This window comes from Leptidea sinapis, chromosome 27, assembly GCF_905404315.1.
Source record: "Leptidea sinapis chromosome 27, ilLepSina1.1, whole genome shotgun sequence".
NCBI lineage: Eukaryota > Metazoa > Arthropoda > Insecta > Lepidoptera > Pieridae > Leptidea > Leptidea sinapis.
Window position 1 is genome coordinate 5,443,440 of NC_066291.1, and position 24,654 is coordinate 5,468,093.

Below are 24,654 nucleotides of genomic sequence, written 5' to 3' on the forward strand. Positions count from 1 at the left end.
ATCAATTTTGTTTGGTTTGATGAAGTTGAGTAATTTTTGAATTTCCGTCCTAAGTATGGGAAACACCCAAAATTTGTTGTTTTTTTTTTCTATTTTTTTGTGAAAATCTTAATGAAGAATACATCTAATTTCCAAGTTTCAACAGTATAGTTCTTATAGTTTCGGAAAAAAGTGTCTGTTACATACGGACGAACAGACACATGACAAATCTATAAGGGTTACGTTTGTGTCATTTGGCTACGGAAGCCTAAAAAGAAACTAATAACTAAGAACTAACTAATCACTCACTCATCATAATTCGACTAACTGTTTAGGTACAGTTCAATGCTTCGTTGTTTATTTATTTTTATTAGTTCTGTATTATTTATACTTATTTAAAAAAAAAGTTTTCAAAAAACTAAAAATAACAAAAATCTTATTTTGCAAATTAAAAATGGAATAATTTTATCAAATCAATGTATTGTCATCGGTCCTCTTGACGCTTGCTTGTGATAATAGTTATGCAACAGCAACTGTTGTGTAATAACATTAAAAAAGCCAGTCCTAGTAACCATTACATTATCCAAACGAGTGTTGTAATGTTGTACTGAATTTCATTACAACACTCGTTTGGATGATGTAATGGTTATTAGAACATTAGAAGTTTTAATACAGTTGGCAATAAGCTAACTGTTTTAGAATCTTTAATAGAGGATTTAAAGCATGGGTGTAGATAAAGAACTTAAAACCAATCTAAGATATTGATTGACCAATTTAATCTAATTACTAAACATATTACTTAAGGTCACAGACGTATTAATGACAAGCAATACAATGATAATAAACTCTTTAATCCACGGTAATCAATAATACAGAAAATTCCACAACATAATAATAACAACAGCTGTTATCGGAACTAGCTCATCTTATCAATGCCTTTAATATATAATATAATTTTAATGTCGACATAATCTGTACACACGACAACACAAGTAAAAGTTTCACGTCGGAAATGGTTCTATTGGATTGCCATGGTGATGTTTAGTACTATACACTTACAAGAAAAAACTCAGCATTGTCTAATAACGATTATGTCCATCAAAGTGCACATATCTTCATAAAAAGCAAAATATCTAATACTGATACAATAATTATTCGGAAGATATCATTTTGGTAATGTTTAAATTTTTTGTCGTTTAAAATGCAGGTAATTAAACTATAACGCGGTAGGGTGTTTCCGCGTTCTAAGGGTATTCCCATATAACGTGTTTTTCGACCACATAATTCATAATAATAATGAATCACAATTCATAACAAGTATTTCCAATTGTTTGCCTTGTTTTACTAGTTTATTAAGGTTTTTAATACAGATGCATAGGCACGCGAAGCTAATTATAAACTGTACAAATCATTATAAATTTCACAGCACAGAATATGTATGTAGGAAACCCCCGTGATATATAGCCCATTGCCCTTCTTACACGGGAGCACGATAACACGTAATATGACGAGGCGTTATAAGACTACCGTGTTTTAATGTGTGAATATGATTTGTACCTATCATTCGTAAGTTCATTTCATAGACTTTCGCTAGAGTATAGACAAACAAAACGTGCAAAAAAGAAGTACATCTCTAACTGAAAAGAAAGAAAAGCAAATATATTGTTACTGTAACCGATTTTCATTGACAAGTCGTAGACAGTTAACAGAAGGATCACCAAAACCACAAAGAGAGACGCTCACCCACGCGATGGACGGACCTTATCAAAACAGTGACCCAGACTACTGTTGTGGAGTGCTCCCGCAATGCTGCAAACCGTCAAAAGTGGAGGAGCATCGCGAGGGAGGCAGTGCGACCCATGATTGGGAAGGCCAACGGCGAATAATGTTGCGTCATCTTGGCAACCACGACCACTCTGACAAGAGTGACCGATTGAGAAGAAGACAGTTAACCATTAGCTAACGTACACATTGACAAATTAAAATTGGTAACTGGTCAATGTCGTTTATGTGCTAGTATATTTTAATTCTTTGGTCCGTCCGTAAGTCTAAGCCTAAGATCCCGCTGCTTGATTCTGCAGTTATCTGTTTTTATTAAAACTAATTTGAAATGAACGTTGAGGGAGTATGCAATGTGTATCAGCGTTAGGTTGTATTTAAAAACACTGTTTACACCTGGCAACCCGAACTTCCGCTGACTGAGATCTAGCAACCATTTTTTACCATTCTTTGCATCAATACCTTAATGACGTAAAATTGACCAAAAAAAAATAGTTGCAATTTATATGAGCAAATTAATTCTATTTAATTTAATTGCAGGTAATTACGGATAATTTTTGTAGACAATCTATCGCTTATGCAAACTCCCTCAACGTTAATTTAATTAGTTTTATATTAATAAAACAGATACCTGCAGAATCCAGCAGTGGCATCTTGTACTACTTAATATATTTTCAGCACTTTACCAGATATCATGTGCCATTGACTTGGCTTCAATAATGCAAGCTCGCTAATTAATTTTTGAGTATTTTAAAGTTAATGTTTACCACTCTGCAGATATCAGTTATAATTTAACTTCGAACTTTTACATCCGCGAGATTCGGCAAATAAAGAGATTAAGCGAAATTGAGAATTTCTTCTAGTAAATGAATTGAAACTAATACTATGTATTGATCAATTCGACATTGATGTAAACAAACCTTTGTTGCGTACCGTAGTCCGTGTTCTTGCCGACCGCAAAGTGGACGATGATATCACTGATAATGTTATTTGTGCCGCGCGCAAATTGTTTACTGCCACTTCATAACATTACAATACCAACGATTACTTTGTTGCAATAAAACAATCCTATTGACTATAAACTTTGTACCTATTACACATTTCCTTCCAAACTACAGCTTCTGTTTGACGCGATAATTAAGACTCATTTTATAAGCGATAAAACTATAGTCTGACCACAACTAAAGAGAAACAATAACATTACGTTTGGATTTTGAACCTATCATCATTTTTAACTTTGCACAGGATGCCAGCTAGATTATGGGTAACACAACGGCGCCTATTTCTGCCGTGAAGCAGTAATGTGTAAACATTATTGTGTTTCGGTTTGAGGGGCGCCGTAGCTAATTAAATTACTGGGCAAAGGAGACTTAACATCTTGTCTCAAGATAACGAGCGCATTTGTAGTGCCGCTCAGAATTTTTGTGTTTTTGGCAAGGCATGGTCGAGGCGTATCAGTTACCATCAACTGAACGTCCTGCTCGTCTCGTCCCTTATTTTCATTAAAAAAAAACATTCTTACGGTAAAAAAGATCAAATGACACAGTATCATATTATATATATTAACGAAGTATAATAGGTACCCTTGCCACAAACTGTGGTTACAACATTCTAAATAAACGGTACGAGTACATACAAAGATATTTAATCGTAGCAGGGTTGGGTAAAAGAGTTGTTTTGGTCCGTTATATTACTTGTTTAGGAAAATAACTCTTTCTTTAAAATATCATCACTTTGTGGTATTAAACCAGTCTGATATCAATTAGATGAAACACACACAACATATACTTCCACTAATAACTATTAGAGATCCAGTAATAGCAATACCAATTAGACAATTGAAAAATATTCAAAATGTTAGATTAAAACTAGCTGACCCAGCAAACGATGTATGGCCATATAAAGGAAAAAAAAAAAAACAATAATTAATTTTTTTTGGATAAGTATAAAAAAATCATGTCGACCGATTCTCAGATCTACCAAATATATCGTACATTAAATTTATCGTACTACAATAATTTGTATATTCGATTGTCATCTTGCAACTCTATCGCGTATCTGTGGATGGAACAGAATAATATTAAAATCGCGATACAAAAATACCTAGGTGTTGATCGTAGACGGGTGAAAATTTTAATTTGTACGTATTTTTTATGCTGAATCTAAAAAAATGTCAAAAAAAAAATAAAAAAATATATTTAAGCGTATAAAATATACATATTGGCCGATTCTCAGACCTACCCGATATACACACAAATTTTCAAACTTTTTAAAATTGGTTTAGCCGTTTCGGAGGAGTTTGGTAACAAACACCGGGACGCGAGAATTTTATATATAAGACTAGCTGACCCAGCAAACGTTGTATTGCCGATATTAAAATCGCGATACTAAAGTAACTGTTGATCGTAGATGGGTGAAAATTTGAATTTGTATGTATTTTTTAATGATCATATCAAACAAATTAAAAAAAAATAAAAAAAAAAGTTGGCGTGGACCACCCTTAACATTTCGGGGGATAAAAAATAGATGTTGTCCGATTCTCAGACCTACCCAATATGCACTCAAAATTTCATGAGAATCGGTCAATCCGTTTCGAAGGAGTTTAACTAGAAACACCGCGACATGAGAATTTTATATATAAGATATAAATAAAAACTATTTTAGATTCATTACATAATAATTATCCTTGATATGTAATGTATCTTATAAATTAACACAATTCTGTATGATCTACAATGGGAAGACTACAGCAACTGTCAACTCCAAGTGTCACGAGGGGCTGCTGAAAACCAGTGTTGGGTTGATGACTTCTGATCACAATACAAAAACGCACCGCACAGTTTTTTTTTTTATATTGTAATAAAAAAATGGTTACCTTTCTTAAATTAGTATTTTAAGATTTTAATTATTATAATAAACTAGCTGACACGGAAGACTTCGTACTGCCTCAATGCCTCAATAAAAGACCAAAATTTTTGTATTTAATAAACTTAAAACAAACAAAAAGAATATTTTTTAAGTGTTATTACCGTTTTAAGGAATTTTAATTTTTACCTCCTAAGCAAGTAAGAAAGATATAAAAATTCTAATTAGTTATTCATTTTAAACTATTATTTTTATTTGATTTCTGAACGACGCACGGGGGACACATTAAAGGAAATCAAAATTGTTGTTTTTATTTAATTCCGAGTAGTATTTATATTTATTCAACCGTTTAAACCTTCTCTGGACTTCCACAAATAATTCAAGACTAAAATTAGCCAAATCGGTCCAGCCGCTCTCGAGTTTTAGGCGATTTGTCTGTTTTTTGATACTAATAAAGTGTTTTCTTTCTTTGTATTCTAATATGTGATTGCTATCCGCAGATCGTGACCGCGCTGGACAAGAAATGGCACCCGGAGCACTTCACGTGCAAGAGCTGCCACAAGCCGATAGAGGGCGCTAAGTTCCACCAGCACGACGGTGCCGTCCACTGCGTGCCCTGCTACACCAAATTCCTCAGCCCACGCTGCCACGGCTGCGGAGATCCTATCACTGATGTAAGTTATGCAGTTAATGCTGCCTTCCAACTTCTCATGTAGCCGTCTCCAAGCTGCATACTCTATGATTCTTCTCTTTTTTTATGAAAATAAGGGACGAGACGAGCAGGACGTTCAGCTATTGGCAATTGGTACGCCCTGCCCATTACAATGCAGTGCCGCTCAGGATTATTGAAAAAACCCAAGAATTCTGAGCGGCACTACAACTGCGCTCGTCACATTGAGACATAAGTTTTCAAATCTCATTTTCCCAGTAATTTCACTAGCCACGGCTACCTTTAGGCCGAAACACAGTAATCTAACACATTCCTGCTTCATGACAGAAATAGGCGCCATTGTGGTACCCATAATCTAGCCGACATCCTGTGCAAAGGAGCCTCTCCCATTCTCCGCCTTTTTTAGATAATTCATATACTAATAAATGGAGAACCGGTTTTTTTATCCGGCTATACTGCGAAAACTACTGAACCGATCAGAATATGATACTACCATAGGATGCAGCGTGTCTTGGGGAAGTATTATTTTGTGTTTCTTGGTGATGATTATTATTAAAGTCCGGACACAGTATTCACCGAACCAATTGGTAGGAGGCGCCAACCAAACCGTCCGAACGTATGGCCGTACCAAGTCCGAGCATATCACGTCATTTTCACTTCTTCAATTTCTATCGGACAAGTTTATAATTCCGATAGTAAAAATGCACAGTTCAATTAATATAACATCCAACACGACCAATTTCATTAATTCCCACACCGCCCAGAATCCGCGTCAAATACGGTAATGGTATTTTAACGAGGTGTGACTAACTGGTGAGTTTTCCTCGGAACTACTCTATGTAGTATAAGGTGACGTAACCTGTCACATGTTCTGTCAGATATCAACCACCTACACCAATACTACACGCGGAGTCATCAAACCAATTAAATAATAATTTATAACTATTGTCCTAAACTATCGACCACGTGTTTAAAAGTACATACAAAATTAATGATTTGATTGAAATATTTATTCATTATAACGTTTAAACACTATCGTTAACTCTTATGAATCTATTTTATATTTAAATACATAGATGTACTACTTTTTCGCTACCTTATCGTTAAAAATTAGAAACATATTATAAATTTACATTTAGCTAAGTCGTTTGACTATTTAGTATTTAATACCAAAAATCAAACGGAGAAAATAGGTAAAAAGATAGAACGATGGTAAGGTAAAGAAATTAAGTATTTTCTTTGATTGACGAGTATAAACACATTTATAAAAAATACTTTTACAGGGTTCAAGCAGGTGCCTTTTCGGTCCCCCTGAAAACGTACTCTGAAAAGGTCACGTAACGTCGGGTTGGACAAAATAATAATAAAAATTTTACATTTAAGCAAAAAGTTAATGTTAAAACAAATTTACAATTACATTGCGTTTTAATCCTTTAAAATGTATTTTATTTAAATGATAATTATAGCCAACATTTACACCGACTACAGCTACAGAATTGCGAAAGTTTTTCTTATGAATCTTTCATTAAATATAATCATAAACATATTATAAAATAATGCTGATTGTGGAGTTATTCCGGGAATTATTATTAAATAGAAACGCGGCACGTCAGGTGATACTTCGACGGTACCTATAATGAATCATTGTTATCAAACGGAAATGCTAAGCAATATGACATTATCGGAATGAATAAATTTTGTGTGCAAAATAATTCAGTTTTATTACGAAAAAGGAAAAACGAGCTTACTTCAAATGCAAAATAGGATTCAAAATCACTTTGAATCAAATTCAAAATCAAATTGAACGTGAAAAACTACCACTCAATCAAAATAGACTGCCTTAAACCTCAGAAGAACGGGCCCAAGAAACTCAACGTGCTTTTTTTGTATAAAACTATGAATCACAATGTAGTATCGTACAATAAACATTTATATTTAAAAAGACTGAGGGTGTCCCTTCATTCCCATTCCGTAGTCATCATCAAGAAAATCATTTATGTTATAATAACCTTTCTCACACAAAGTTTTTTAATAATTCTTTGAAATTTCGCAACACATTTGTTTTGTACATATTCTGGGATAATTTTGTAAAAACATATACTTCACCCAGTAAAAGACTTACTATTTCGACTTAACCGAGTAGTAGGCATCTACTCGTATGTGACAAAGGAATCACAAGAGTATTGTAAGCCTTATAAAGCGTCGAATACACAAACATATCGGACTCGCCAATAAAGGGTTCCGTAGCAGCAAGTAACATTTTATAAAACTTCTTGTAGGTTTACGATTAATGACGTATTAAAAAAAACTACTTACTAGAGATCTCGTTCAAACCATTTTCGGTGGAAGTTCGTATGGTAATGTGCATCATATATTTTATCATACATACATTTTCATCATACATTTTCGTTTAAGCATTCTTTTATTTTAGAAGTTACAGGGGAGACACACACATTGTACCACTTTAGAAGTGTCTCTCGCTAAACTATTCAGTTTACAAAAAAAAATATATTATAACAATAGAAACCTCAATATTATTTTTGAAGACCTATCCATAAATACACGTGTGATTTGATGAAAAAAAAATTTTGAGTTTCAGTTCTAAATGTCGGGAAGTTCCAAAATTTATTGTTTCTTTTTTCTATTTTTGTGTGAAAATCTTAATGCAGTTCACAGAATATTATATTATATATACATATACTAATAATACAAAAAAGATTCCAAGAAAGATAAATAATTACGTATTAATAGAGTAGTTTAGCAACCAATTCCACATGGTTGAGTTCATAAAAAGTTATTATGAGAATAAGCTTATGAGTCATATTGTGACTATCAAAAATTATAATGTAGGAAGCCGGAGACAGGTTAATTGATGTTAGACGAGGTTCACCTTATACGTCATCTACTTATATACAGTGACACAACAAACAAATGGTTAACACCCATGTGTGAGTTGTACCGAGTGTAGATGGGGACTACATTCATTAGAATTGACGACTGATATAGTTTACGTGACCCTGCCTACAGTGCTAGATGTGCCGGGTTCGAATCCCGATCATCATCATCAGCCGGAAGACGCCCACTGCTGGACAAAGGCCTCCTCAAAAGATCTCCACAACGATCGGTCCTGTGCTGCCCTCATCCAACGTGTTCCGGCGATCTTGACCAGATCGTTGGTCCATCGTGCGAGGGCGACACCAACACTGCGTCTTCCGGTATGAGGTCGCCATTTCGAGGACTTTACAGCCCCAATGGCCATCTATCCGTCGAACTATGTGCCCTGCCTTACTGCTCTTTCAGTTTCGCAATATTTTGAGCTATGTCAGTGACTTTTGTTCTCCTACGGATCTTGATCATTTCTGATTCGATCTCGCAGGGAAACTCCGAGCATACCTCTCCATTGCCCTCTGAGCGATCACGAGCTTTCATCAGGCCCATAGTAAGCTTCCACATCTGCATACCGTTGTGTGTTGTGTCGCACTAGAATAGCACCACCCCATCTCCTCCCGTGGGTCTAAAGACGGCGACAAAGGGATACAAAGAATGAAGGCTGGGCAGCTTCCTTTTGAGAGAATATTAACATCTACTGCGATCGCCAACCCGCCTGCCAAGCGTTGCGATAATGGCAAATCCCTCTCAAATGACACACACGAATCCCGATAGATGCTAATATTTATAATTTTGATAAATATGGATGTTTGTTTCCGAGTGAATGTTTATATGCATTTATGTATATTTAAGTAAGTAAATTCTATATTAAATATGTCACTGTCTTGCACCCATAGTACAGGCTATGCCAGTTTGGGGCAAGATAATTTATGTAAAAGCGTGTCAGTATTATAAATTTTGTAATGTGAATATCAAATACATTTTTTAATCGTACGCGCGATCAGTTACTGTTTAGGGAGCTTATTTTGTTGCCCTTATCTAATATATTACGAAAAAAACCTGTAGACACTATTCACGCAAGTACTTAAAGCCTGTTACTCGTTTTTAATATATGAAATGCTGATCCACTCGGGAACAACACCATTCTCTACCACAAATATCTCCATCAAGTTCAGCCACGGGGGAACCTTCACAATCCACATATTTCTCGTACGCCATGCCCATGGCAATTAAGTATGAGATACCACGCTGTCTCCATACATGGCGAAGCGACGCTCGGTGTGACCTTAGCCTTACTACCGAGTGAATCACTACGTAACGTCCGCCCGCGCCCGCGCCAAAGTGAACGAGGCGTTCCTGAGCGATCAAAAAGTATGTAAGATTATAATGCACTATATGAACCATATAAATTTCGTATAAGAAGAACCAATTGTGAACTCAAAACTCCACCACAGTAAGTGTTGCTACAAATAAGTACCGCATTACTCTATTATCTCTATATATCTATATTATGTCTAAAAAAGTAAGTTGTTACTACAATTAATGGGCTTAATAACTTTATGAAAAACTAGTAGTTGTCATAAAATTTTAATGTTGTTGTAAATTATGTAAAGTGCATGGTATAAGCTCTGTCACAGGCGCAATAAATGATTTAAACTACTGATTATACAAATGATTTGAGTTTTCTTTAGTGTTAATTCCGCCAATATTTGTCTTTAAACAACTCGACACGTGTTTCGCCTCTACACGAGGCATCCTCAGGACGTGTTGTCTCGCCAAAATCTGGCACGAGACGGCATGAGTCTCGTGCCTCTCTTTAAACACAAATATTGGCGGAATCAACTCTAAATAAAACTCAAATCATTGTTATAATTATGGATTTCTGCAAAGTAACGCCTACTTCAATAAATTTTCTTAAACTACTGATCTTACAAACAATAAATTACCAATCAAGTTATTTTAGATTCGTTTTAAAGCAGGGGTTAATGGAGGATTACTGGGTGAATGTTAAATTTATAATTTCTACGTCGTCATAACTAGTTAACTCAAACCGCGCGTTTAAACGTTCGCGTTCAAACAACTCGTTTACTCTACTGGTAACATTGAGAAAGACGAAAATTTTGCACAAACAGATTTACAACATGCGCAATAATTTGGTTGTTAAGAAAAAACAAACATTTCTCCTTACTTACCTATACCTAAAAGCCTGCCTGAGATCCACACGTATTTAATTTTGATAAATATAAATACAATTCATAAATATAACATTTGTAAGTGTATTTATATTAGATTAAGGTAGATATAATCATAATTTAGTGTTTACAAGGAAATATCACCGATGTAATATTGTTAATTCTTAGTTTTTTGTCCCGACAATAAAAAATATCCAAATGTTTTGAGTTTTCTTTAAACTAGAAGAGAGAGACTTACCCCCTTATTCATAATGGTCCGCTAACTTTAAACAGCCGCTAAGGAGTGTTTTTTCTCATTCTGACTTAGGTCAATAGAAGAAGACAGAGTGCGAATTAGCAATGCTTTAAAAGTTAGCGGACTATTATGAATAAGGGGGTTAGTCTCGTGCCAGAGTTTAGCGAGTCAACATCTCCTGGATGCCTCGTGTAGAGGCTAAACGTGTCGAATTGTTTAAAGACAAATATTGGCGAAATTAACACTAAAGAAAACTCAAAACATTTGGATAATCATGGATTTCCGCAAAGTAACGTCTACTTCAATAAGTTTTAATATAAATATAGTAATTTATTAAATAATATGAGGGATGGCTAGTCTTGGTCTGGGACGGGCGCGGCACGGCGTACCTACATCGTACTTGTATTCCACAAATAGCGCCATTGTTCCCCCGAGATGACATCATCGCATACGCATCTTTTTCCTCTTCCTATCTCGTACATTACAATTGCCTACTCTGCAGTTCGATTGTTTGTAAGGCTATAAAATGGTTTACGTACTTAGTTTCTCCGAACATAAACATTTTTTTAAAATAAGTACACCTACATTGTTGTTGGTGACTGCACAACTTTGAATTTAAATCTAAATGAAGAACAATAACAGGTTTAGTAAGAAAATATTATACATCCATTAAAAACAACTTTATGAATGTAATAATATGCTACCAGGTTGGATAAATTCACTCACTTATACAGATATTTACTGAATACACACATAAAAGATACACTCAGTGGATCAAAAATATACACTGACTCACACACACTTTACCTATCACGAACACACACCCAAAGCGCACACATCAACACACTTACTCTCTAATAAACAAATTAAACAACGAATATTAATACAAATTAAAAAATGTATTATTAGATTAGTATTTACTTATTTGGACATAACTACGTACCAACTAACTCATAAATATGCTATCGAAGAGCGGACTCTACAATAACACAGGCAAGAATATTGAAGCTAGACACATTTGGTGACGAAAATAAACAATGTATGTAGTTGTAATGAAGTAAAATGAATATGAAGATGCTAGGGTTACCAACTAGTAGTTTCTAGAAGAATTATTCATTTCAAATAAAAAAATATTTCTTCATAAATTATGATATTCAGATTATATTAAGACTTGACTAACTGTGGTTGAATTTTAAATAACCCAACTTGTAGGACTTTGCGAGCCAACGTGTGATAGCGAGATAGCTATCTTTATATTAAAACCTAGGTGAGAAAGAGACGGAATACATGAAGAGCATGAAACCGTTTTGAATCAATTAAGTGTCCATTAGTCTCCTGTCAAATTGGACCGTGTTTTAATTTTAGTGCTTTTATCGTTATTCTGTGTTTTAACGGATATTAATTAAAAAATATAATGGTGTCTTGTTCTGTATTAGATTATATTGTTACATATAGAAACAATCCAACTAAAGAAACATTTCACAGAAAAATACTGATTCTTCAATACTACTTTCGTTATGTTTATCTTCGTAGAACATATGCACTAAAATACTAAATATTACATTTTATATACGCAGTAATGTGTTAGAAAATAAAGTTTAAAGTTAAGTAATATTGTATACGTGAATATGACGCCGTTTATCAATATTAATTGTCGTGGGGATTGACTAAAAGCAAAATACTACACACTTCACATCTGTAAAACTAGCACACATGAACATTTTAAATTTAGTCTCGCCGTAACGAGGAGAGCGTTTGTCTATTACTGTAGTATACTAAGTTTATGGTAGGAATAGTTTTAAACAAATTCTATTAGTATTATAGAACATTAAGTACAGATGTACATTATAATCTATGCATATGAAATATATGAAGCAGAGTTTATCCCTATTGTAACTTTATTTCAGACAACTCTCGCAAGCGCCATTATAAAAGTTCCGTGTATTAGAATTATCCCTATCATTTATTTACAAATTAAAATTTCCAAATAAGTAATAATCTATATATATAAATAAAATTGGAGTGTCTGTTTGTAATATTGAAATAACCGTTTTTTACTTTTTGAACTTGAACACATTTATTTTTTATTTTTGTCTGTCTATCTGTCTGTTTGTTTTGACTATCCTGAAATGCCTGGACCGATTTTGACGGGATCTTTATTGGCTAGGTTTATTTTTGAAAATTTCTTTTGTTTTAGAAAATAAAGTAATGTTGCAATTTCCAAGAAACGGTTTAACTCTAAAAATAATTTATATGACAAAACAACGTTTGCCGGGTCAGCTAGTAATAATATAAATGTTTATTTGGTAGATCTAAGAGTCGGTCGTAATCTACTTTTTGTACAGATTTTTTTTTATTTGCATTTTTTTTTATTTATTTATATAGAAATACTACGTTTGCCGGGTTAGTTAGCAATATATAAAGTTAGCTGGGGAGTATGAGGCTAACTGATAGTAGGTGTTCAAAATGATGTCACCGTTATATAAAAGTAGAAGCCATTATATAAAATAGATATGACGAGTCTCTTGCATGATTTATATCTGGAATTTCTCAAATACATGAATCCAATTGTAAAAAAATAGTAAAGTAATCTATTTTTATGATAATTCCAGCGGGTGATCCAAGCGCTCGGCGTGTCGTGGCACGCGCATCACTTCGTATGCGGCGGGTGCAGAAAGGAGCTGGCTGGCGGCGGATTTATGGAACAGGTAAATTTCTCCACAATAAAGTGTGAACAGTGCTTTAATTTCGCAGTAGGGCCCCCGAATTGACGCATGCACACATACACACGATTTTAGCTGCGCCGTGCCGTCTCCCTCGTCAATCTTTCATATGTACCAACCCTAACGCTCCGCCCAGACGTAGGTATATATTTGAAGGAGACCGCTAAGCTACGCTACTGTTCTAATACTTCTATAGTGGTTCCTCCGCAGTGAAAACCAAATAAATATTTCATCACGAAGACCTTCGCCCGCGTGGATTTCGTCTACATGACCGATAAGTGGATTCTATAGGACATTAAACAAAAAACGATATATTATTTTTTTTAAACTTCAAACTTTATGTATAAATAATTCATTTGATTTATGTAACTGCGCCTTGTGTACAATTAATTAGTCTGTAATGTTATAACTCAATAAAAAATTAAATTAATTAAATTAAATTAAAATTATATAATTGTTTTTATTTGCGCAGGCCGGCCGACCGTACTGCTCCTTGTGCTACGCGGACCAGTTCGCAGCACGCTGCGCCGGCTGCGTGCAGCCCATCGTAGACAAGGCCATCATAGCCCTCGACGCCAAGTGGCACCGCGAGTGCTTCAAGTGTAATGTGAGTAGCACGGCTGGAGACTGATTTTTTATGATAATTAAATACACGACGAGCAGGACGTTCAGCTGATGGTAATAGATACGAAAGAGTACAATAAAATGCAGTGCTGCTCAGGAATCTTGAAAAAACCGAAATTCTGAGTTGCAATGCAATTGCGCTCGTCATCTCGAGACATAAGATGATGTATCATTGCCAGTAATTTCACTAGCTACCCATAATCTAGCCGGCATCCTGTGCAAAGAAGCCTCCCACTGGTTGATGGCTTTAGTCACTTCTGACAACACACTTGTGCCTGGGACTTCCCTATTGTTTTCTCCTCAGAACTCAAGCACATCTCAACTATAACTATGTATGTAGTTACAAAGCTATCTTGGATGACACCGACTCCAAAAATTACAATAAGCGTAACTAGAATTAGATTAATTAATTAGATTGTATAAAAATACGCGATTATTTTTATACTTTTTAGTGCATATCTATTGTTTTAAATAGTGTTTTTGAAGTCGGTTGTATTTTTGTAAATTCTTTTTTTATTTTATGATTTTTAGTGTATTTGAAGTACACTAACTAATAATTTGTCTAAATATGTGTAGATATACTAAATTTTTCAATGCAGCAATTAACGTAAGCGCTTCGCAATTTGATATCGGATATTAAGAAATTCTGCGACAGATAGCACCCTTACTGTAAGTCGTTAAGGAGTCCCATTGATCATCATATTCGACTTAAATATCCGGATACCATAAAAAAAGATTCGGCCGAGTATAGTTAATTTGCTCCTAAGAATTGAAGAGTTCCGTTCCGAACCAAAGTCTCACCAAACTATCTTTTCCTTTTCTATCTTCCTTTCCAATAAAAAAGAATCATCGAAATCGGTTGGCGCGATATTGAGTTATTCGTTAATTTATCATCCACTTTGCTATACGTACGTACAGCAACTTATGGTTTTCTCATAGATGCCTTTGTCAGATTTGGACCACACGGGAAGCAGCAGGTTTCAAATAAAAAAATGATTATCAAATTCGGTTCACCCAGTCCAAAGTTTTGAGGTAACAAACATAAAAAATAAAATAAAAAACATACGGATGAATTGAGAACCTCCTCCTTTTTTGAAGTCGGTTAAAAAGCAAAAATTTTTTTTTCAGAAATGCAGAAGCCCGGTAACCGACGCTACCTTCTCTGTGATGGACAACAAACCTCTCTGCGGGAAATGCGCTTAAGTGCTGACGTCACCAAGCACACGAACCCATCGACAATATACAACTCTGCACACGTCGTCTTATTAGGCACTCTTACCAACAATATATTAAGTATTATAGAGAAAACAGAATAATAAATATACAAGCCGACAATGTTAACAATGTACTCTAACTTACTTTACAATGTACAAGAAATTCAGTCCTAGATTCATCTGATTAGCTTATTGCTGTTATGAAAGTTCTGCATTTGTATATGCACCAAGTGCAACATATTTAACATTTAAATGCTAACGTATATTATCTTTATACGCTTTATCTAGAGCTATACTATAATGGGCCATGTATGTACTGTTAAGGCGATCCATGTTACACAAATCACAAATATAAAAATATATTTTTTGATATGTCACCCAACAAACTGTATTCTTACCAAACTATATACGTAATTGTAATTTCTGTTTCATTGACGGTGAAAATTTACTAATTATTAGTATTGTTATTTACGATACAGTTTTAACATTTACTTACTTCAAACGTATAAGTAATGGCTGGTTAAATTGAAGGAATAATAAATCCAATATTTCTAAACATTTAACTAATCAACCAACACAAGACATTTACCTTTTCATCTTTATATTTTAAGTCTATTTATTGATAGTTTTAAGTAACTGTGATGCTTTCGTGGGCTAAATATTAAACGCATATTTGTTATACACAATTACGATAAGCTTTTTGTAAATTTTTGTTTCAATAAACCATATTTTTTATATTTATTTATGTAATACTGCCCCACTCTCAATCTCTACTTATAAAAATACTTTGACTTACCTTTTTGACCCTTTCACCTCTTCGTCCATTATCTTTCCTGGTCGTTGTTGCTGTATCAGACCCGCCCACATCATCAATATGTCTTGGTGTGTTTTTATTACGTGAATCTGTGTCTTTTATGGGTGTCACATCGATAGCTCGATCGTCTAGATCTTTTCTTGGTGTATTTTTGGAATTTATTTTGTCTATATTTTTTCTAGGCGTATTGTCTGGCGTTACTGTGTGTACATCTTTTTTGGGTACACTTCTGGAGGACTTTTTCTCCATATTCTTTCTGGGTGTCATTTTACTGGACCTCACCGTCTCTTGATCATTTATGGCGTAAGCTTTCTCTGCTGTATCTAGGTCAGGCAAAATATTTATGGGAGTTAAGAGGTCAATGTATCGCTTGGAGGTAATTCGTACTGATTCTAATTCCTCTACATATTCGTTGTCAGTTGCTTTCTTAAATTCTCTATGACTTTGCCCATCTTTTGACGATTTAATGAGAGTAGATTTGACTTTTTGGGATTTCTCATTAGTTTTGACAATTTTTTTGATTGTACGTCTCCTAGGTGTCATGTCTTTAGGAGTCTGTAGTGGTGAATTTTCGGGGCTTATATGGCTCGACTCACACTGTGGATAAATAAAATATTAAACTTTGTGATAAGGCCTTTTAATTTTTGGGATACTAAATTATATTTTTAATTAGATCATTTCAAAACTTTTAATAAATCTAGTCGTCCAATTATATTATACCCACTAATGAAACACTTATTATTTTAATGTTCCGGTGGCCATTCTGTGGTATCCATCATGAGTTTCACATCACCTAATGATATCGATAGCTCTAGATCTGGAAGTATATGTTTTCAAATAGCGCTAGTCTCCTGGCATTTGCAGCATAGCAAAGTCATGATTCTTCAACGTACAAAAGTCATAGAATTCAAATGACTAGGACCTGACCGAAACTGATCGAGCACAGTTTAACACGAGATACTAACAAAGGTGAGTCCACAACATATTACGCTCAGAGTGAAACCGTAACGTTTAGTTGACGGAACTCACTTGCCCCGGAACTCGGAGAGATTGCCACTTTTTAACCTTCGTAATTGATACCCTAAACATCTTTGTGGTGTTTATCTAACCATAGCATTTGACTTTGAACAAAATCATGAACGATGCGACCTAAAATTAACTAGAGTAAAGTAGATCCTGTAGATGAACCCACAACCTGAGGGTTGAACACAAGATTTTATGACGATACGTCACTTGAACTGTTAGTTCAGTTGGAAGAGCACTCGCACGGATTGCGAGAGGTCGTCGGTTCGAGCCGCATCGTTCATAAAATTTTATTTGTGAATTAGAAGTGAGGGTTACCACTTTAAAAACAAAAATTGTTTGACGTTACTAGATACTTATGATAAAGACAGCCATGAGAACGTCGTTAAGAACATGAGTGAATTGGAAAACAATCAAATCACACCCTGAACGCATATACAACATTAGTTATTATGTCGATGATATGTAAAGCATTAACTCACATTGGCAACACTTTCGACCAGCGTGGTGACGTCGGATTCCCGCGTGGGCTTGCAGCGAGGTTGGCCCACCTGGGGGTCCCGCATCAAAGGTCGTCGAACCCTGTTCCAATGCATAATATTCTTTACTACTCAGCATCATATAACTACTGATAATTTTTGGGTTTGTGTAAGTATTTAAAAATAACTATATTTTCGTTAATGGTACGGAATGCTAAGTGTGTTCTGTCTCGCACTTGACCTGTTCCTAGATAATATTATATAACTATTGATCTTATTAAAGTCCCTTTTATGAACAAATTAAAACTTATTTTATTGTTCGTCTGTCTGTGAAGACCAGTGTGTGTGCTGGTAGGTATGTATAATGAAAATATTAGAAAATCTAACCAAGATTTGAAGTGCCTTATTATTATAAATAGCAAAATATAGATTATAAGTATTTTCTAATGTCTATTACTCCACTGTTCAGACTTGTGCACTAATTTTCAATACTATTTTAGATCATCTGGTAAACAGATGCTAAAGCTAATATTATAAATGGGAGCGTGTGTTTGTTTGTATGCTCAAGTGAAAATGATGCAATTTTACACATAATATAATATTATGAAGATTACGGAAAGATTTAAGAGTTCCCGAGGGGATTCGATGCGAATTTAACGCAAACTTAGTCTCGTGGAAAAGCTTGTAGTACACAAACAATAAGCAATTAAGCACCAAATATGAGCCAATGTTGGTTAACAAAACTTTGTAGTTAAATAAATGCAAGGCGTTAGGTGTAGTCAGATTACTATCTTAACTATCAACTTTCGGGAGAATTGAGCCAGCTTCTGGTTGATTATGCAACCAATAATCTTTCTTTCTAAGCTTTAAGAACAGACAGTGGATATTGACGTGATAAAGTCCTAATTTTCAAACAAACACACGCATTGTATAGATGGACCCAATTACAGGTCCAATTCAAACCCACATACACACTCTCACTCACTCTCTCACACATACACACACACTCACTCTCTCTCTCTCTCTCTCTCTCTCTTTCACACACACACACACACACAATTAATTGTAGATTGTAAAATTAGGTTTTTAATCATTTCTGTTAATTTCAATATTGTTTACTAAATAAAATGTATCTGCTAAGGAAGTTGCGAGATATTCCCCATACAAGTGTCCTAAGACAACGTACTCGGAAGACTCAACCACTAAAAAATTTATATTATGTAATCTTTGAAATACACGAAATTTATTTTATTTATTTGAAAAATTTTACTGAAAATTCGCAAAATTTTATAGGAGATATGATAAACGTTGGCTCGAATAATAGGAGACCGATGAGTATCGTAAAACACATAATATGGATAACCTAAGCATTTTTCAAATATTAAGGTTATATAAAACATACAATCACGATGGTAAGAACTGCATGTAATATTTTTTTCTCATCTAAGAAAAGCTTTACACTACTCATAACAGACATTAAAAGTATTTTAAACTCGTACCGAGGGGTCTTCTTTCCCTTTCTTGGAGAAGCTTTCGTAGAGTCGGAGGCCACCTTGCTTCGTCCGCTGATACAAGCGCGGACTTTTGATGTTCCTCTGCAAAATACATCCGTCAATGAATCGAGTATTCAATCTAATGTATTTCTTTATTGAACTTAATTAACATTATTGGGTGATATATATGCTTCTACAATATGATCACAGAAAATGTACAATACAAATGTGTTACGAAATTTAAAAGAATTGTTAAAAAACGTTTGTGAGGGAAAGGTTACTATAGCATAAACAATTTTCTTAATTATACCACAGCCTGGGAAATAAAGCGAACACCCTCAGACTCTTTAATTGTAAATATTTATAGTCCATATTTTTATATAAAAAAAAAAAACCCGCTGAGTTTCTTGCGCCCGTTCTTGTCAGGTCTGAGGCAGTCTTTTTTGAATGGGTGGTAGTTTTTGAGGTTCAATAAGTGATTTTGATCCAATTTTGAATAAAAAGCGGGTAGGCAGATATTGAATATCTCCATTTACTATAACTGTTCTTCAGATACTCTCATGGCTTCATTCACTTGCTTTAAGTCTTTCATCAAGCTCTTTTTATTGGTACGGAATCTGATACCACTTCAAGACTTCCTCGATCTGATAGTGGAGCGTACAGCTACGGGCGCTTTATGCTTACGGCCGTTCCCAATATACTATCTACAGATAGAGATAAATTACTACCTTCTACTGTCAGTAATTAGCTGTCAATAATCTGAAGCTGTCCCAATATATCCGATAAGTCATTCTTATCGCCTTATATTGGGACGCGTGAATTGAAATTTCAGTACAAAATTCTATTGCTGGTAAGCTATAAGTCGTCCCATTGACAGACAGCGTGTACGGATAAGGTGAGTTACCGTCGATAAGTTTATTGGGACAAGAAAAGTCAACGATAGTTACGATTTTAATCACAAGTAAGAGATAGACTGAATATTGGGAACGGCCGTTAGAGATATCCGATTTCTTATTTTAGATTATTTAGAATTATAGTATCCATGATTTCTTTCTTTCATTCTGCACTTATCTGTCTCAGTTGATTAAATATCAATACATCATTCGTCCGTCGTCATATAAGTGGATGGATTGAAATATATGTCATACAAATTAAATTTGTAATCAAAATTTACGAACAATGCGGTACTCAAACCGGCGACCTTTCCAATACAAAACTTCATACACTTTTTAACCACCTTTAAGGGGAAAGTTTCCAAAATAACGTTTAGGTACAGATTTTCTTTATTTATAGCGAGTAACCTAAATAACGATTTTCACGTCACTAATTTAAAAAACATTTGCCTTTCATACAACCTTCCAACCCCCATTTCACCCCGTTAGAGGTGGGGGGTTTCCATAGCATCCTTTTTTCTTGCTCTTGCCCCCTATAAAGTTGAAATAACTATAGTTACAACTTTTCTATACAAACTTTACCCCCTATTTTACCACCCTTAAAAGGGGACTTCCCAAAATGATACACGCATTTTTATTATTTACAGCTATAATAAACTATAAATAACCTTAATGTAAATTTTCACTTCTCTAACTTCAAAAACATAGGGCTTTCATACAATCTGCGGCACTTTCACCACCTTAGGGGTGGAGTTTCTAAAATCCCTTTCTTAGCTGACACCTACGTCCTAGATAGAACCTACCTTCCAAGTTGCTAGTTTGTAGGTTTTGTAGTTTCTGAGATTTCGTGATGAGTCAATTACTCGTATCGGTGGAAATCTCTTATATATCTTATAAATATATAGAAGATTTATTTGGCATTGATTTTTGACTGTCAATATATTATTTTCTTAATCAAAATGAAACGAAACTCTTTTTTCTGACTGTACAAGAAAATTCAAATTTCAAGTTTAGAATTCCTGTTAAAATACAAATGGCAAAAGCGTCTTGGAAGTAATTTACCAATAAATGCATATGGCCTGCGGTTTCCTTGCATTTACCGTACCTTAAAATAAAAATAAAATAGTTACCCAGAGTGGTTGTCGCGCATGTTGGAGCGACTGTGTAGGTTCAGATCCAGGGAGTACATAGACAGTCGCGGCTCCGTCTCACCAACTACATTCAATAATATGATGATTAATGACAAATAGTTTGTTCTCGCTTCGTTCTCAATATTTTTATTTATTAATTTATATCTATAAATTAAACTGAGAATACTCCCAAATAAGTATAGTTAAGACCAAATTGTCACAATGAAATAATATTAAAATTGATCCATGTGATCAATTGGACATAATTCCAGAAAAACGTTCCAAACCACAATCATGTCAAAATTGAGTTAAGAACACAAAACTGGTCCCGTAATTCATATTACGGGCTGACAAAAAATTGCAGCCCTACTGTGGCTCTTTAAATGACACCATGACTTGATAGCCCAACCCACATGTATGGAATAGACTAATATTTATTAAACTTTAAACACGAATTCCTTAAAATGTGACGTTTTTAAGGAATTACTCCCAATTATCAGTTAGAGTTAGAAGTTTTACCAATACCCACTAGTTTTTGATTACCAAAAAAGGTCGTACTATTTAGAATAGTTAACAAATCATGAATATTCAATCATTAATGATTTAACTGAAACTTAATAAATTCCATCAAAATGTATGGATACACAATGTACTTTAATTTAGATTTAGGTAATACAAATTAAAAAGTTTTAGTTAAACAAATAATGTATATTAAACCTATTAAGCATGTCGAGTTACGGCCGTTCCCAATATTCAGTCTATCTCTTACTTGAGATAAAAATCGTAACTATCGTTGATTTTTCTGTCCCAATATACTTATCAACAGTAACTCACCTTATCCGTGCACGCTGTCTGTCAATGGGACGACGTATAGCTTACCAACGATAGAAGTTTGTATGGAAATTGCAATTCACGCGTCCCAATATAAGGCGATAAGAATGACTTATCGGGTATATTGGGACAGCTTCAGATTATTGACAGCTAATTACTGAGACAGTAGAAGGTAGTATTTTTTCTCTATCTGTAGATAGTATATTGGGAACGGCTGTTAGCCTATACTATATAGTGGAGTGTACAACATTATTAAAGAATTTTTAAATCTGTCCGTAGATTAAGCTGTATGCACGTTGGCTTCCTAAAAAAATAAATAAAAAAATATATATTTAATAATGAAAGTGTCAATCAAGAAATCAACGGTTGCAGGACTAGGCTAGTGACTAGCGATTTTGAATGAAATTGTGAATATGAATGAACTTTGTTGTTGAAATTGCTATTATTGTGGGATACTATTATTATTATGACAGTAAGGGACGAGACCAGCAGGACGTTCAGCTGATGGTGATTGATACGCCCTGCTCAATACAATACAGTGCCACTCATTGCATGCCACTCTTGTAAAACCCAAAAATTTTAAGCGGCACTACTCTTGCGCTCGTCACCTTGAGACGTAAGTCATAGTACATGACCAAAAGACTACATCATAATGTTCATACTTTTATCGATCAATTATTAAATTTTTGAAAAATGCTTCTTCCTCCAAATTCCCTACATTGACATTTATTGACGAGGCAGGTTACGCGAAAAATTTCAATAAGTATACAATATGACGAGACGAGCAGGACGTTCAGCTGATGGTAATTGATACACCATGCCCATTACAGTGCAGTGCCGCTCAGGATTTTGTAAAACCTGTGCGGCACTACAGATGCGCTCGCCACCTTGAGACGATAGATGTTCACTCTCATTTGCAAAGTAATTTCACTAGCTACGGCGCCCTTCAGATCGAAACACAGTGATGTCTACACATTAATGCTTCACGGCAGAAATAGGCGCCGTTGTGGTACCCATAATCTAGCCCGCATCCTGTGCATAGGAATCCCCCACTGGTTTGCTCCCACTGATCGATAAACTTACAAAAATAAACTTATATTACAATACTAACATGATTTTGGTCCTCCGGGCTTAGACCACTTGGCAGACTTCATATTTGTCTTCAACCTGCTGGACCTCTTCGAACAGGAGTTACTCTGAAAAATGCACATAATTTATTATTATTTGAATTAAAGTTTGTCTTGCATCAAAATATAGCAAAAAAGCCTGATTTGTAGAGTGAAGCAAAGTCTTCTTCCATTCTGTTTAGCAGCATCAGAACGAAATCGATACTCAACATCCATTGATCTGACAATATCTGGCTGCCAAGCAATATCCTCAATAGTTTTCTTATCATAATATCTTGATTCGTTTATTATTTTGGTAATTCTGAAATCAACTAAATACTGATCTATTTATGTACTAAGAACAAAAAATGTCACTAGGAATGTTAAAGTTATGCATATTACCATTTACCAACATTTCGGCAAAGTTAAGTTGTAATATGAAGTGGCAAAAAACTCATTGCCACTTCATATTACAACTTCATTTAGATTAATATTTATTACTACATTATGTTACAAACTATTTTTATACAATCTATGCAAAGTGATACTATTTTACAGAGAGTTGATAAAAAGACTAAGCCAATCCAAGTAATAAAAACTGAAATACAAAAATGTTGCAGAGGATAGATTTTCAGGAACAAATAGCAAAGAAACCATCTATTAATATATGGGCTTAGAGAGAAAGTGAAGAATAGTAATGTGATTAGCCTTGTTACTACGACGATGAGGTAAATAGGTAGTTGTTGTTATTAAGTAGGGAAAAATAAATAGAATGCAAAGACAAGGTAAGAAGGTTTAATTAATAGTAATAAGAAGAAGGTTTAGGGTAATAATGAAAGGTAAGATTGGAAAAAACATAAATCCTAATTATCACAACTTTTGACAAGAAAATTCAAATAGTAAAAGTTAGAATAAAATAAGAACCAACAGATGATCTGCCAATAAACGCTATCAATAAAAAATATATTAAGTGATATGTTGAAACAATCACTGCTAGAAAAGTCAACGAAAAAGCAAAACAATCTCAGAATCTTAGTCCAAAGATACCTATAGGTGAAATAAGAAATTATGCACTATCGACAAAATTGAATCGTGGATCACCTTAACGTCATTTTCCTAGTCATAATAAACGAGTAGGTAGAAATTCGCTTCAACGTACATTTCCTAAGTAGCTCATCGTTTCATTAGACACTGATAGTCCAACAATTATCATACAATCTTTTTCATGCACCAATGTTTTTAAGATTTAAAATAATTATCAGCAAAGTAGGTCCTGAAACAATTTTTTCGACGGTAAAATGAAAATAAAAACTAGGTGCCATGTGAAAATACACATTAAGCCTAAGGTAAAAAGATTCAAGACAGCTAATCACATGTATATCAATTAGATCAACTATAACAATATATATAGTACTTCAGCTAAAATATCTCCCATCACCTTTTTAGAATAAGAAAAAGCCTTAAAATACGTATTTATGAGAATGGGAGAATAAACGAAGAATAGTCCAATAATATACTTATTGATGAGAAATAGCAGACCATAGAGGAGTAGGATTTATTATAAAGCTATTAAAGAAAAGCTTCAGAGAGACTGTGCCAAAGAAATCGTGGTCCAATTAAGGTAAGCGCTTGCACAAACGAAAAAGATCATAGAGCCGGATTTATTTTACGATCTGCTATCATTAGCAATTAAAAATAACTTTGACAAGCATAAT

At 34.4% G+C, this 24,654-nt stretch overlaps 2 protein-coding genes across 3 annotated transcripts in view; one reads left to right on the plus strand and one right to left on the minus strand.

Moving 5' to 3' along the window:
* Positions 1 to 15,905, plus strand: part of LOC126972878 (transforming growth factor beta-1-induced transcript 1 protein) — a 33,679-nt gene extending 17,774 nt beyond the window's left edge. Inside the window, exons 3-6 of the mRNA XM_050819987.1 lie at positions 5,124 to 5,297; positions 13,222 to 13,317; positions 13,805 to 13,939; positions 15,085 to 15,905. Of these exons, the coding sequence (XP_050675944.1) occupies positions 5,124 to 5,297; positions 13,222 to 13,317; positions 13,805 to 13,939; positions 15,085 to 15,159 (480 nt within the window). The 3' untranslated portion in view covers positions 15,160 to 15,905. The remainder of the gene's footprint in view (positions 1 to 5,123; positions 5,298 to 13,221; positions 13,318 to 13,804; positions 13,940 to 15,084) is intronic.
* Positions 1 to 24,654, minus strand: part of LOC126972763 (uncharacterized) — a 77,611-nt gene that overhangs the window by 35,021 nt on the left and 17,936 nt on the right. For both annotated transcript variants that reach the window (XM_050819794.1, XM_050819793.1), the window contains exons 12-16: positions 22,945 to 23,029; positions 21,003 to 21,087; positions 18,986 to 19,081; positions 17,490 to 17,589; positions 15,967 to 16,581 (exon numbers count right to left, since the gene is read on the minus strand). In XM_050819794.1, coding sequence (XP_050675751.1) covers positions 15,967 to 16,581; positions 17,490 to 17,589; positions 18,986 to 19,081; positions 21,003 to 21,087; positions 22,945 to 23,029 — 981 coding nt within the window. The remainder of the gene's footprint in view (positions 1 to 15,966; positions 16,582 to 17,489; positions 17,590 to 18,985; positions 19,082 to 21,002; positions 21,088 to 22,944; positions 23,030 to 24,654) is intronic.